Source organism: Neopelma chrysocephalum, unplaced genomic scaffold (assembly GCF_003984885.1).
Source record: "Neopelma chrysocephalum unplaced genomic scaffold, ASM398488v2 Primary Assembly neopelma1_258, whole genome shotgun sequence".
Classification (NCBI taxonomy): domain Eukaryota; kingdom Metazoa; phylum Chordata; class Aves; order Passeriformes; family Pipridae; genus Neopelma; species Neopelma chrysocephalum.
In genome coordinates, this window is record NW_020897920.1 from 45,137 (window position 1) to 59,730 (window position 14,594).

The 14,594-nt window shown below is 52.9% G+C and overlaps 1 protein-coding gene across 1 annotated transcript; it reads right to left on the reverse strand.

Moving 5' to 3' along the window:
* Positions 1-359: 359 nt before the first annotated feature.
* CAVIN1 (caveolae associated protein 1) lies at positions 360-14,594 on the reverse strand. Its single transcript, XM_027704169.1, has 2 exons — positions 13,937-14,594; positions 360-1,678 (listed from the first exon to the last, which is right to left on the reverse strand). The coding sequence occupies exons 1-2, from the start codon at positions 14,354-14,356 to the stop codon at positions 1,013-1,015; spliced, it is 1,086 nt and encodes a 361-aa protein (XP_027559970.1). The 5' UTR covers positions 14,357-14,594; the 3' UTR covers positions 360-1,012.

The following is a 14,594-nucleotide window of genomic DNA, read 5'->3' on the forward strand; positions in this document are numbered from 1 at the left end:
CAGTGCATCCCATTTCCCTCTGGAAACAACTTGCGGGCAGTGGTGGCTGCTCTGGCATCTCTCCCTGTGTGTTCCCCCTCCCCGAGCAGTGAGCATGGACCTCCTGCCCGCTGCCCCCTCTGCTGTGGGTGTGGAGGGAGCAGATCCAGTACCCCACCTCCGTGCTGCTCCCTGCCCTGGTGAGGACTCGCCCAGTCCCTGGGCCCCTGGCAGCTGGATCCGTAACCCGGGCAGGGGAGCCTGCAGCCCACATTGCTCCTGCCGCGGCGCAGGGCTGAGCAGCAGCAGCCTCAGCACAGCAGGGAGCAGCAGAGGGCCTGGCTGTGTGATGCCCTGTGGGCACCCAGGGCAGCCCCAGCTGCAGGGCGGCTTCCTTGGAAGCCATCCCAGGTGCTGCTGGGTCACCCGGTGCTTGGGAGCACAGAGAGGAGCAGCACCCACTGCCCCGCCGTGCTCTGCCCATCAACAGGACTAGCTCAGCTCTTCCCTCCCGTGCTCTGGCTGCATCCCAGTTCCTCTGCTCCCTGAAGGAGTGGCCAGTGTGGGTGTTGGGGTTCTTCCTGCCTGCGGGGCACCCACACACCTGGCACGGGGGTCCGTGAGTTGGTGGGCTGCTTGCAGGAAGCTTTCTTGACACCAAGTTTTGCTTATGGAGGACTCGAGCTTTCCAGCTGTACAGCCATTATCTTGGGTTCAGCACTCTCCAGCTGGGCCAGGGTCCTGTCGCTCAAAGTCCATCTTCAGGTGTGGGGTGAGAAGGCTGCAGCAGGAATGGTCTCCGAGGGTGACTTAACAGTGTAAGAAAAACAATCCCGTGTTCCTAATGTTTGTGTGCTAAAACTAAAATATAAAATACACCTTGTCCAAGCAGGCAGGGGATCAGCGTCGGCTCTGCAGGGTAGGAAGGATGCATTGTGTACACTTCCCTGGGGCTCCAGGGCAGGGAGAGCTCAAAATGTGAGTGATAACGTATTCAGCTGTCGTCCACAACCCTTCCATGCTGCAGCCTGTCCTACTCGCTGTCGCTCTTGTCCACCAGTACCGCGTCGGTCTCCTCCGTGATCTCCAGCAGCGTGTGCATCTCGGGGCTCTCCCCTCGCATCAGATCTGAGTTTTCTCCCTCCTCTCCACCAACCTCCACAAGCTCGGTGGCTTTCACCTCCACCTCACCCTCTCTTATTTTCTTGACATGGAAAGTGAAGGGTGGCACTTTGTAGACAGCTGTTTTAGATCTGGCATAAATGGTGTGGTCGGGGGTGAAAGACTTCCTCAGCTTGTCCCGAGAGGTCTTCATCTTCTCTCTTCTTTCATTAGTCACAATCTTGGTGCCCAGTTTGTTCATCCTCTTCTCCAGGTTATGGCGGGTCTTCTCCAAGTTGTGGCGGGTCTTCTCCAGGTTTTCCTTGGTCTTTAGCTTAGTCTTCTCCATCTTCTCCTTTGAGAATGCCTTCTTAAAGTCATCCACTCTTTTCATGCCGCTCCTTTTGATGCGCTCTGCCCGTGACTCTTCGATAATCTCCTCAATCTCTACCTCCTCATCTGACGAGAGCTGGATGTGGTCCTCCTCTGCATGGTCCTCACCCACAGGTGCCTCCTCACCTTCGCCTTCCTTCTCTAGCTTTTCACCCTCCTTTAGAGACTTACTGATGCTCAGTTTAGATGGGAGCTTCACTTCATCCTGCAAGACACAGAGCCGAGCCAGTGAGACACACACACACCCCACAGCCCTGGAGCCAGCCCTGCCTCCCTCCCACAGGCTAAACAAACCCAGGTGCCTCAGGCCTGGGCTTACCCTCCCTTAGTGTACCTGCTAACTCACTGTAATGAGGATGTGCTTAGGGCTCTCCTGTATTTGTGCTCAGGCATCAGCTCTGCACACTCTGGGCTGGTTCCAAACCCATCCATGACTCCAGCAGCACGGGAAAGACAGCCCAGCACTGAAACTGGAGTTTTTCCCTGTCCTGTCACAGTCCTGCCCCCTCCAGTTTCATCTTTATCCCAGGACTTGACCATCACAGCCCCTCGAGCAGAGGCATGGCTGGAGCTGGCATCCCGGCCACACTGCTGGCACGCACACGCTGGTCTGGCTGATCCCAGTCTGCACTCAGACTTTCCCAATGCCTGCAGAATCCAGGTGTGGGGCCAGGACATCTCTTGGGATGCAGCAGGCCACCCTATTCTTCCCACTTCTCCGCTGGGAAGTAAGTTAAGGAATTTGCCCAAGCCCATATCTGGAGATGGTGGAGACAGTGGCCCTGACCCGGTCTGCCGGGTTACACTGCTCTGCTCGGGACAGGGCTGGATTCATTCAGCTTCTCCACATGCCCAGGACAGCCAAGTTTCTGATCCCAGTGGCAGAGGACAAGCATGTGCCTGGGAGAGGGGCACAGGTCTGGAGCAGGATTGGTTTTCATCTAAGCAGCACATAGCATGCATCCCTGCTGCAGTGAATCACCTCTCCCATCCCAGGACAGGCTGGAAATAGCCCATCACTGCACGGAGCGTCACAGCAGCGGGGCTGCAGCCCACGCTCAGAAATTTATTGCCCGGGCAGTTTTGATCTATGGAGCTGGGTGGGACAGCTGGGAGCTGCCAGAAAATCCAGCAGCAGCCGAAGGGCAGTGTGTGGAATGGGCACACAGCATGTGGAGCTGCTGGGCTGAGGCTTGGAGAAGAGCCTGGGCAGCAGGACGGCCGGGCGCCATTTCCAGCCCTGGGGCGGGCAGAAGAGGAGCGGAGCAAGGACGGGGATCTGCAGCACTGGTGGGAGCAGGGCCCAGGGAAATCAAGGAATAGGCCCTGGCATAACCCAAGTGCTCAAAGTGTGTGGCAAACACTGGAACACCGGCAGTGACTCGCCTGCCCCCAGCCTGGGGAGCTGCCCTGAGCCACAGGAGGGTGACTTTGCTGTGGCACCTCCCGTGCTCTTCATGTCACAGTGGCACAGCAGCCGCCACCGCTACCGTGCCACCGCGGCCACACATGAACGAGCTGCGCAGATACCGAGAACCAGGACACTGGGAATGGTCATTCTGCCAGGCCCAGCCCGAGGAGGGGTGTCCCTGGCACTGCTGCAGGACAGGACATCCCGGTTCCTGCAGTGCTGAAAGGGACAGCACGTTCACACATCCGTGCCCCGACCGCCCCCGCTGCTCCTCTGCTGACCAAGGTCACCACGATGCCACTGCCCCAGCTGATTAAAGTCACTGCCATGCTGTGGCTCCGGCCTGAGCCCCTGGATGGAGGCAGGAGGGGATACTCCCCCTGCAGACATGGGTACTGGGCCTGGCCCACTGCACTGTCCCCAGCCCTGCCTTCCCTCGCATCCTTGGAAAACCGACACAACTCATTGGATACGTGACTCTAGCACAGCTTCACCTGGGTGACATCCAGATGCTTTCATCTGCTTTCTCATTTTTCTCCAAGCACAGGAGGGTGCTGTTCCTTTCTGGAAGCACAAGGGCATCTGGGGAAACCTTTGTGAGCAGTAGCAAGCCAGCTCCACAGAGCACTGGGCTCGGTGAGGGTGACACAGGCCACAGTGTCCATGGTGAAAACACAGAGCCTGCTGGAACTGTGTTTTTTTGTGGTTTTTGCAGGCTCTGGGTTTTGTTCAGGGCAGAGAACTGTTCTGGGCAAATCTCTTCACCCTCTGGATCACAGCTCAGGTCCCAAACACTTTATGGAGATTAAGGTGAAGTGGTGAACATGTGTTTTCCTCATTTGATGAGCCACTTCAGCAGAAAACAATAGACATGCTCTCCAGAGGGCAGGGTCAGTCCAGAACAAACCCACATCACTGGGAAGGCAGGGAGCCTGTTCACAACAACACCTGCTGGAGCAATCCCAGAGACTCCCAGGGACCCTGCCCCACTAGCAGAACATCAGGAACTCCAGCCACTTCCTTCCCTCTGAGGCAACACAATAAGCCAGAACAAAGGCATCCCCCTCTTGCCTGGCACAGCTGTCCCTGGAAATGGGCCATATCCTGAAAATTCTGATCCTATCAGCCCCTTGTGAGCTCCAGAACATGTGTCTGCAGAAAGAAAAAATCCCACATCTTCCTCATAAATAACCATCTTTCCTCCTCTCACACCAGCAAATCCAGCTCCCGACTGAATTTTCTGATGTGGTGAGATGGGCTGCGCCAGGAATGCTCCCATCCAGCCTCGGCAGCATCCTGCAGCTCTTCTCTCACAGCCGTGAGGACGTGGCCAGCAGCAGCTCTGTACGTGGGACAGTGGGAGCAACCCCTGTCAGGGTGCCTGTAGCTCTCCCTAATTCCGTGTTTCACCCAGAGAGCAGCAGCTGCCCGGCTCCACGATTTCACAGGCTGCACTCAGGCACTTCACCTGCCCTTCTGCTGGCCCTGCTCCATCCCCACAGCCCAGCCCTGGCCCAGAGGCACCCACAGACCTGAGCCTCTGCTCTGCCTCTGTCAGGAGGCACCTCATGGCTCAGGCCCAGAGGGACCACAACTCTTCTCATACATAAAGATCCCAGCCTTCCCAGCCTTCCTGCGCGGGACTGTTTCCAAGAGCTTTTCTCCAGCTGTGCTTGGGAAACCCTTCAGGTCCAGCTCCCAGCCCCTCTCCCGCAGGGCTGGGTGCCAGGGCAGCCCACACAGGGCTCTCAGATGGTGCTTCTCTCTCTCCTAAGTCTGGTATAATTCCTGCATTTTCCCCTCTGACTCTTCCTCACTCTGGTTGCTGATCCAAGCAGTAGAGAACCAGCTGGGGGACAGCTGGAGGATTTTCAGCACTGTGTGCCACGGGTAACTCCCCAGGCTCCGTGCCCAGCTGTATCCAGGGACCATTTCTGCAAGCCTGAGCACAGCACAGCTGGTGTGAGAACAACCACAGCTTTGGCATGTCTTAATAGGGATGAGCACCTTCTGCTGAGCATCCCTTGCATGTACCACACATCCCCCCCGCATTCAGGTGGGGTCTCCTCCTCCTGGCCTGGGAGGTTTCTCCTGCAGAGAAGCAGAGCTGCCCAGTGTGGGCAGGACGTGCCTGCAGACACAGCTGTGGAGGACAATGGGACCTGTCTGGAACAATCAAGAACCGTCCCGGGTTTATGGGTGGCTGCTGCACAAATCCCTGCTCTGCTCTGGGCAAGGCACTACGCTCTCTGCACTTCATTTCACTCATGACTCATCCAGATGAGCCACATTTTTAACACCAGGCATTCCAGCCACTCTATTTTTACTGGGAAAACACTGACCCTGAAGTGGGCGAGTCCAAAATCCTGGGTCTTGGCATCCCTGCCTGTTGGGGTGTTCAAAGCCTGGCTCCCAATCAGCAGAGGCAAACTAGTTCTGTCCTTTTAGATAGCTCAGATCCAGCTGGCACAAGGACAATGGGTAAACAACATTTCTCAGAAGATTTTGGTAGCAGCAGCAGCAAACTCTGGTCCCACTCTGTCCACAGCACAGAGCTGCACCCAGCAGCAGGACGGGGACAGGGGACAGGGAATGTGTGTTGCCCCTGCAGCACAGACCTCCTGGGAAGTGGTGTGCTTCAGGAAGCTCCCTGCTGTTGGCAGAGCTGATGGGACTGGCAGCCTGTCTATCTGCAGACTTTGTGGGCACCTGGAGGGCCCCCGGTGCCCACAGCCAGCCCCCAAGGCAGCTGGCTGCCAGCTGATGGGTGCTGGGCTACTCTGAGTCCTACTTCAAACAGTTCAGAGCTCTTGGATCCATTGCAGCCTCTTCCCGGCTCCCCTGAGTGGGCTTTTATCTGACATTGTTTTCGAGTTCCCTGGCAGTGAGTCACCCGCAGCCCACGGCCATGGACACCAGCCTGGTTGCTACAACACATGTAAACACTTCCCCTGGTGTATAAAAGGCCAAGGAGGCACAGAGCTGAGCTGCATTCCCAGCCTCAAAGGGCTCCTCCAGCACTGCAGAGCCACCAATAAATCTGGAGAACACTCCCAAAATGAGAGAAGGGCTCCTGGATTGCTCTTTTAGAGGATCTTACTGTCAGCGTGTAAAAAACAGAGTCCCAGCACTCCCAGCCACTCCAGTCTCCAGTTGGAAGGTTTAATGGAAGGTTCTCACATGCACATGCAAATCACATCTGCAGTTCATTTCACTCCGTTATTTTTACACAATTGCAACAGCACAAACAGTGAGTTTGGTTGACATTTGCAGCCATAACGTGCAGAACATGACCAGCTCACATTCCCGGGCTCCACTGCGACCAAATCAGGCTGATCCCGACACTGGGTGAGCTGGATCCCACAGCCCCTCCTGTGCCCCAGCCCTCCCTCTGCCCAGCCTGGCCCTGGGGGAGGCTGGGGGAGGATCAGAAGCTTGGGCAGCAAAGAGCCCTCCAGGTCAGCTCGAGCCCTGCCAGAGGAGAACACATTCTGCTCTCCCGTTGCCATGATAACTGCTCTGCTCTGCCAGGCCTCAGAGGAGGCTGTTCTGTGCTGACCTTCCAGCAGTGTCATGGGAAGGAGGATTCAGCTATTCCTGAGTAAGAGCAGCAAGCCTGAGAAGTACCTAGAGCCTAGCAGAGCTCAGGGGTGTCCAGATGCCCTGCACAGAAGGGGCTGTGCTTTCCTCTCCAGTGCCTTGGTGGAACAGACTTTTCCTGTGGAGGCTAAAATTGCTATCAGAGTCTCCTGCTAGATCACAAAAGAAATCCCTTTTTTAAGTCTTGTCATTGTCTTTGAAAAGGAGAAGTTTCCCTGGCAGCTCCCCCAGAGACCCTGATTCCTGGGCTGGGTTCACCATCACCTGGCTCCTGGAATACTCCTGTCCACCCAGGCAGCCGTTCCCACTGGACAGCACTGGGTGACCCCCAAAGGGCAGCTGGAGCTTGGGACATTTTCTCCAGTAGCTGCACAATGACAGGAAGGCAACAGGGCACTGCGGCCCCTGTGGAATGAGATAAGTGTTAAATGAGCAGCACTTAAATTCACCACTCCAGTGTGTGCAGGGCCCAGCTTGGAGCCAGCAGTGCCGGGGGCTGTGGCTGGACAGACACGGGAGGTGCTGCAGGGCCTGCCCGAGGCACCGGGAGTTTACATCACAGTTTGTGCTCTCTGCCTGACTTTTACCTATCTAAAACAACTTCAAACCATTTCACAAACACAAACTAACGCTCACAAGAAGCCTGAGGAGGTGGGTGTTCCAGGGCTGTGTTTCCAGCGCCTCTGAGAACAGGTGGGATTTGCCCAGTCACAGCAGACGCCAGCAGAGCCAACTGCCTCTGGCCACTCACCCTTCATGCAAGCCACAGAGCAGCTCCTCCCTCCCAGATGGAAGAGGGAGCGCAATGCCGGAGGGAAAATCCCAGCTCCTCACACCCACGCCAACCAGGGCAGCGCATGCAGCAAGCGCATTAGTCACAGGAGGCATCCTGCCAGCAGCAGGATCAGCCTTGTAGGTCTGAGGGCCTGGGGCAGCCCCAAGCAGGCAAGAGGCAAAGGCTCAGAATCAGCAGCTCCCAGAGCTTCGGAAGAGGTTCAGAGCGAGATCTTCGGGGGGTGCCGCTGCCGAGGCCCTAAACTGCCGCCTCCTGGTGTGTCTTCTGCTGCCCTGGGCCTGGCGCTGCGCGGGGAGGGCTCAGAGGGCAGTCCCTGGCGAAGGCTCAAGGCACACGCGCGGGATCTTCTCGGGCTAAGACGAGGAAAACTGTGTTTCAATGGCCGGGGAAAGGAAGCACAATGGAAACACTTACCTGCTCCCGACGGGAATCTGAACACGCCAACAGTGATCCGGGTTAGCATGAGAACAGGCAGAGAGAAAAGGCACAGGGGTACGTTTTAGTAAAAGGAGAAGCCAGGAAACAAAATTTGACAGAAAACACAGTCAGCAAAGATCTTTGAGAAGGAGGAGTGTCCATCTCTGCTTCATAGCAGGTCCCAGGAGATATAGGATCCCTTCTGTGGGTTCAGGCACGTTCACACTGAACACTGCCACAGAGCCAGACTGTTCACAGCCACAAGGATTCAGTGTTGGCTGTTGGGGACGTGTCTCCCATTGCTGTGGCACAGCTGAATGCAGAGTTTGCTTGTATGTATAAGATCATGAAAAAAAGGTGGTGTTTACCGTGTTTACTAATTCAAGTGCAGAGGCTGTGGAGATCAAAACAGCCGGTTGCAACTCCATAGGCTGGTTTTGTCACGTCCTGACCTTACCACTAAACCAGCGCTGGACAATTCCCAGCAGCTCCCAGACATCCATACCCAGTGACACAGCACAGTCAGGCATGGCCTTGACTCTGGGTTCCAAGGGTTGGACAGATTTTGTCTCCAACAGTGCCAAGAGGTTCGTGAAAAGAGAAGCCTCGAGCCTTACAGAGGAGACTTCTGAGTCCTGCACTAAGTCACCAAGGAATACTGCTGAGAGAAAGGGAAATATCCAAAATATGAGGGGGGGGAGAGCAAACCAGGTTGGGATTGGGTAAATGTTAGAGGAATAGGTAGTGCATTCTCAAGTGGCATCTCCCTGACTAGCAGAGTCCTCCCATCCTCCGTAATTCCGGGTGTTGTGCAATCTGCCTGGCACTTCTTTCTATCAGGCGCATCCAGTTACTCTGTGTCCTGGAAGACATGCCCGAAAATCTGGATCTGCTTCATCAGCTGTGAGAAGCAGCAGCCTGCTACTGGCACCAGAGCTGGTGCAAAGGAAGGGAGGGATGGCAGGGAGAGGAGGAGGCTGTGCTTGGAAAAATGCTTTTGCCTACAGTGAGTCAGAAGAGAGGCAGGGCTGTAGGAAACAGAGAAGTAAATAGATTGAGAGTGAAAAGACTTTTTTTTTCCTCTCTGACAGCATTGAAAAGTTTTGATGCCATTATCAGTCTATTTGTACCTATGGCTTTGCTCTCAGATCTGCTCCTCCCGGATAAACCTGTCTGAGCTGATTGATGACTCCAGAGCTGCTTCTGAACAGCAAAGCAGCAAAGATGGGGTTTTCATTACAGATGATTTGCAGACACTGACATTTGCATCCTCACATAAAGCTGAAGACTAAACATCCTGAGACTTTTTATTCTAAATATTTGATTTCCCCTCACTGACATTGAGCATTTTGTTTCTGGTCTTTGTCTTATCTTGCAGCTGGACAGTGGACCCATGATTCTTCAGGTGCTCTGTAATTTATAGGAGATCCTGCAGAATAAAGAGGCCAATCCCAAACAGGCTAAAAGAGGGCTAAGCCTGTTGCTGAATAGTTTATGAGTCATTGCTGTGCTTTCCAGGCTGTACACAAGAGAGGCCTGAGGGAGGAATATGTGATCAGGAGGGATATTACCTTGGGATTTGTTTTCATGAGCCACTACTCATCCAATCTAACTCCATCCCAATGGCTGGACAGCCTCTGGCCCTTTGCTCCAAGACAATTCATGGCTGCACAGTTCAGTCTGTAACTATAACGCTGAAAGGATTCCAGCAAAGCAAACAGGCCTGGCACCAACTGCTTATAAATAATAGCTGAGCAAGGAAATATTAATGCAGTTGACACCAGGCTGCAACAGAGAAATCCATGCTCTAGAGTTGTCTTTTGGTAGCAAGACTGGTAATCTGCACTAAGAAAAATCCTGGAAGTCAGAGGTATTAACATCCTGACTTTTTTTAAGGCTCAGTCTCCTGTGAGTTATTATCTTGAGACTCTTATAATTCACTAATATGCAGAGAATATGCAGGATTTTTGGCATATCAGGATGTTCACGTGGTGCTCCTGCAATGGAGGGGGAACCTGCACTGACAGGAGCTGCTTTGGACTGGATTCACAGCAAAGTGAAACCAGCTTTTTATTTTAAAGTATTATCAGAAAATAATTACAAAACCCACTGGCTGCTGCAATGCAAATCCCTGCAGTGCCCCACTGGGAAGAGGGACAGACGTTCCAGCACAGAGAACTCCCGGGCACACAGAGCCAACTGCTCTTGCAGGAAAAGTGCCCTGTGGGTGCCTGGTGCCCGTGCCTATCCCAGTGCTGTCATCCAAATTGCTTTGCAAGTTCCTATTTACTCTTTAACACTGGTAGCTGGGCAAGCTCCACTGAACCCCAGGCACGTCACTGACTCAGGCTGCCCCTCAGGCCTGCAGGTCTTGCTGGCTCTCACCCTGGTTTTGTTTCTGAATGATTACTTTCAAACAAAACCATAGCTCGGGGCAGCTGCTGTTCTGTTTGGGCAGTGGAAAAAGGCTGCAGCCCTGGGGCTTGTATGCCCTGGAGTTCCTGCCCTCTCCTCCTCCCCAGTCCCTTGAGCCCGTGTCCTTTCCCACACTCTCTTTCGAGGAGCACAGTCCCAAAAATGAGGCAATTCAGGCCTGACCTCCTAATCTGTCACATTAGTGTGTGGGTTTGAAATCCATCCCCCCTGCCCAAAATGTACAGTGTTGCTGCTCCCATCCGTATAAGGCCCACGCAGAGCACAAAGCCAGGCTGGGCTATTTATATTCCCTCGCCCAGCCGTACCCACCCCACACACTGCACGGCTGGGATGTGGGTCCCACCCTGCTCTCCTGACTGCCTGGCCCTTCCCACAGAAACCCACATCTCACACAGCTCAGAGCAGCTGTCAGAACTCCCTGAGGAGCAGAGGAGCCCCACAGGAGCCCCCAAATCAGACAGTGTGGGGAGCACCCCTTGGACAAAGGCAGCTCTTCCCAACAGAAAACACTGCACATCCCGAGCCAGAGCAACCAGAGCTCGGCGCCCACACAAGCCTCAAAATAAAGGACCGGCACACTTTAGAAATTCAATACTCCATGTGTATGCTGAGTGCTGCAAGGGTTTGCCCAGCTGTAAGAAAGTCGGCCTCTGACATTCGCAGGAATAAGTTTAATTGTCAAAAACTGTTTGGAGGAAAATGCTGAGCTTACGTAAGCTGCCATGTGCCGCTCTCCGGCTGAACGCGGCGCAAAGTCTGGTTTCAGGGCAGTAGCTGCACAGGACACCCATTATTTAACCATGAACTGCAGTAACCAGACCCAGATTCAGGATCCTAAAACCGGGAGATTTGAGATGAAGTCACTTTAGTTTGTTTTTATTAGCAACCATTCTCACCAAATTTGTTGGTGTCCTGGTTTCTCTGAAAGATGGGAACACAGGCCAGAGGCACAAAGGAAGCTCTGAGGAGCTCTGAGCTCTGTTCCCAGGGGCTGCTGAGCAGTGCAGGCACTCACTATCAGACTTTTTTAGGAAGGCATGTTCTGCACTGAATGTCTGCAGACACAGTGGCCCATCAAAGCTCGGCCATTTGCTTTGGGTCCACAAGTTTTCAAAACAGAAAGATGGGGCAATTTGGAGGGGGGTTGTTGTTTTCAAATTTTATTCTCAAGAATTGATCTAATTCCCTACTTTAAGTCGATACAAAAACTCTTTTAACTCAGTAGAGATCAGACCAGCTCCTGGGAAAATCAGCTGGAAGTGTTTCTGAGAGGGCGAGCAAGTGAGAAAATGTGCACACGGACAAGACTGCGAGTGACACCCGTAAACATTGTGCTCAACACCTCAGCTTAGCCAGGACATGGGACTGATTTCCAGCTCAGCATTTTCTCCCCCAAAGTCTGAAATTACCCTGACAGTTATGCTCAGGATCATCCCACAGGTCAGGCTTTCCCTGAATAAAATTTTATTTCAGTTTCCTCCTAATCTACAACAAGGAAAACACAGGTCTCATAAGAAGTCTGACCTCCCCTCCCAAGGTGCAAAAGGTCTGATTTGCACTCCTGAAATAGTCCCTCCACAACTGCTGGAGCTTCAGGACATAATGCTGAGAGAATAATCAAACATCATTAACCAGCAAAGAACTCATTTATCTTTACCTCCTTTATCTCTTCGACCACAGAACTGTGCGATATCGAATTCTTACAGAGCATAACTCCTGCTCTGCTCAGCTCTGTTGCCTGAAAACAGCCACCGCTGGGATTATGGAATATTTTACTACTCTTAAAGTGAGTTTCTCTCTTGTTCTCCAAAAGAAAAGGCTAATAAATCCTTGCACTTTTAGCTACAGCAATGGAAAACACATAGGAGTCACTCCCAGCGTGGCGCAGCAGCTTTCCCTGAGTCAGAGAGGAGCAATAATGTGCTCAGCACTGCAGAATTAATTACATGACCAGTAACGTACCCAACAGACACTTTGGTGGGTCAGTGGGGGGGTCTGAGAAGTGAAACACTGAATTAGAAGAGAATTATGTTGTAATTATTTGGTTTTAGCCATAGACGCCATTAGGAAAGCACAGTGAGTTCCTCATTTAACCTCCCAGGGTGGATCCCAGTGCCTGGCCCGTTCCCGCTGAGGCCGAGTCTGCTCCTGCAGAAGTGCCGGGATGTTCACGAGGGCGCAAGCGGCTCCATTTCACACGGAGCAAACCTGGAGAATTCCTTACTTGTGCTCTGCGACCTCACATTCAAATCACGCTACATTCCATCCTGGGAAATTGTTCCAAATTACAAATAACTTTTTCACTATAATCTCCTTGATTACCAAGTCCCTGCCGCAGTCCCTTGCCAACCGACTCGCTCCAAGGCTGCTCTGTCCTCAGCACAGCAGCAAGGGCAGGCCCTGAGCCTTCAGAAGCAGGATGGTTTTTTCATATTCAAAGAGAAACTCTGCTCAATATCCATAAGCCAGTGCAAACCAACACAAGCAGCTCACCAAAAGCCAACCTGTCGATGTTCGCGATGCTTCCCAAGGACCTTGAACTCTGCTAACTTCCCACCTATCTGTAACCCACGTGGAATGTTAAACAATCCCCTTCCCTCCTCTCATTTTGCAATGGTTTTGCTTCTGCAGTACATTTAAAGTTCTATCTTATTTTTCCATAGATAGATTGATACAAAAAGCTTGTAATAAACACATACTTGTATATCTGTCTATAACTGGTCAGGTTTCCTGTATGATCTGAACAGGCTTGAGTACTTAAAAAAAAACTACAAATGCTCAAGCTCTGAACCAGGGAGTCCCACAAGCCCTGTGTATCTCTGATCACTGAGTCTGTCATGAGCTGCTCTCCCTCAAACCCCATTGCAAGGACCGTTCTCCCTTTTATTTTGCTTTTCTTTTCTCTCTTCCCATGATCAGCATTCGATGCTTCTCTATTTGTCCCTGACGCTGGCTATTATTAACTCAGAGGCTTCCAACTGAATCATTAACTGTTTCACTCACTTTTCTCCTGTGGCCCAATAGAAGAGTTTGCTCTGATACAGAAAACTAACTGCAGGCAGGAAACCTGACAGAACTGTGCTCCTCTCTCTCTCCTTGTTTAATATAAAAGGAAAACTCCAACGCTTAGCATGGGGGGGAGAACATCAAGTAAACCAAAGCTGTTACTGAAACCAGACAACAAGAAGGATCTAGGCTTGCAGGATGCAGCAGGAAGAAAGTGGGAATTGTACAAACCCACGGCAAAGTCCACCCTGAGTGCTGCCGAGCTCAGGGGACCGGTCTGGATTTTCTCTGACAGCTCTATCTGCCCTGGCGGGTGGGATTAACCCCGAGCCAGGGTTACTGTCACTTGTTGTTATCAGATGCATGTCACAAATCTGAAATGCTATCGCTCTCCACGTAGCCGTGCACATGGTGTCTCTTGGTAGAAGAGACGCTGCAGATGGATTTACAAAACCCCCTTCCAGATCCCAGAACACACTTGTACTTTGTTGAGCTAAGCAGTAAAATCGGGTTATTTTGATCCTTCTGGCCCATTGCAGTGAGTGCTTAGGGCCTTGCTTCCTATCTGCATTAAAATTCCTGTTAAGTGGGACAACTCTGTCAAGCTTTGTCTTAGGACACACAGAAAATGTTAAACCACAAATGAGAAAGCTACGGGGGGACCCGCCTCAGCCTGAACTGTCAGACAGTGCAGGGAGTTTGGGAGAGGACTGGGCCGGCCATGCAGCATGACAGGACCCTCAGCAAAGAAAACAGCCGCTAACAGGATGCAAAGACATCATGAAACAATTCCTTACCTGGTAGATCATGACTTTGAAGTTCCTGCGTTTCAGGAGCTCCGCTTCATTGGCCTCCAGCTTCTTGATCTGCCCGGCTTGCTTCTCCAGGTTCTGCCGCACCGTCTTCACGTTGACGCTCACTTTGCGCACCTTCTCCAGCATCTTGTTGACGGTGTTGCTGGTGGTGGTGTGGGCCTTGGTCAGCTTGGTCAGCTCTCCCTGGATGCTGGTCACTGCGCTATCCATCTCTTGCTGTCTCTCCTCCAGCTGTGTTTGGGTCAGCTGGATCTGATCCACCGCCCCAATGATCTTGTCCAGCAGGGTCAGCACCATCACGCCGTTGATCTGGTCTGTTTTGATGGGCTCCTCGGGCGCCTGCTCCTCCGAGGTCTCGGAGACGGTGGGTGGCTCGATGATTTGCAAGGTGGTGTCCTCCATGGTCGCTCGGGAGTCCTGGCTCACGGAGCCCGGAGAAGCTGTCACCGCAGGGAGAGAGCAGGGAAAACTGAGCCCGAGCCTCAGCTAAACTCCGCGCTGGGAGACGCGCCAGGAATGGGGAGTGCAGTGAGTGAGTGTCTGTGCTGAAATTCAAATGGCACAGCTCCGCACAGCCGTCCAGTGGAACTGCCCTGCAAAATTTTCCAGGCTTGCAGGTCATTGGCTGACTCCACCTCAG

Coding starts and splice junctions, on each gene's coding strand:
- CAVIN1 (XM_027704169.1), bottom strand. CDS start 14,356: ATGGAGGACACCACCTTGCAAATCATCGAGCCACCCACCGTCTCCGAG. Junction 1,679..13,936: donor TCAAAGTCATGATCTACCAG/GTAAGGAATTGT, acceptor TGTGTCTTGCAG/GATGAAGTGAAGCTCCCATC.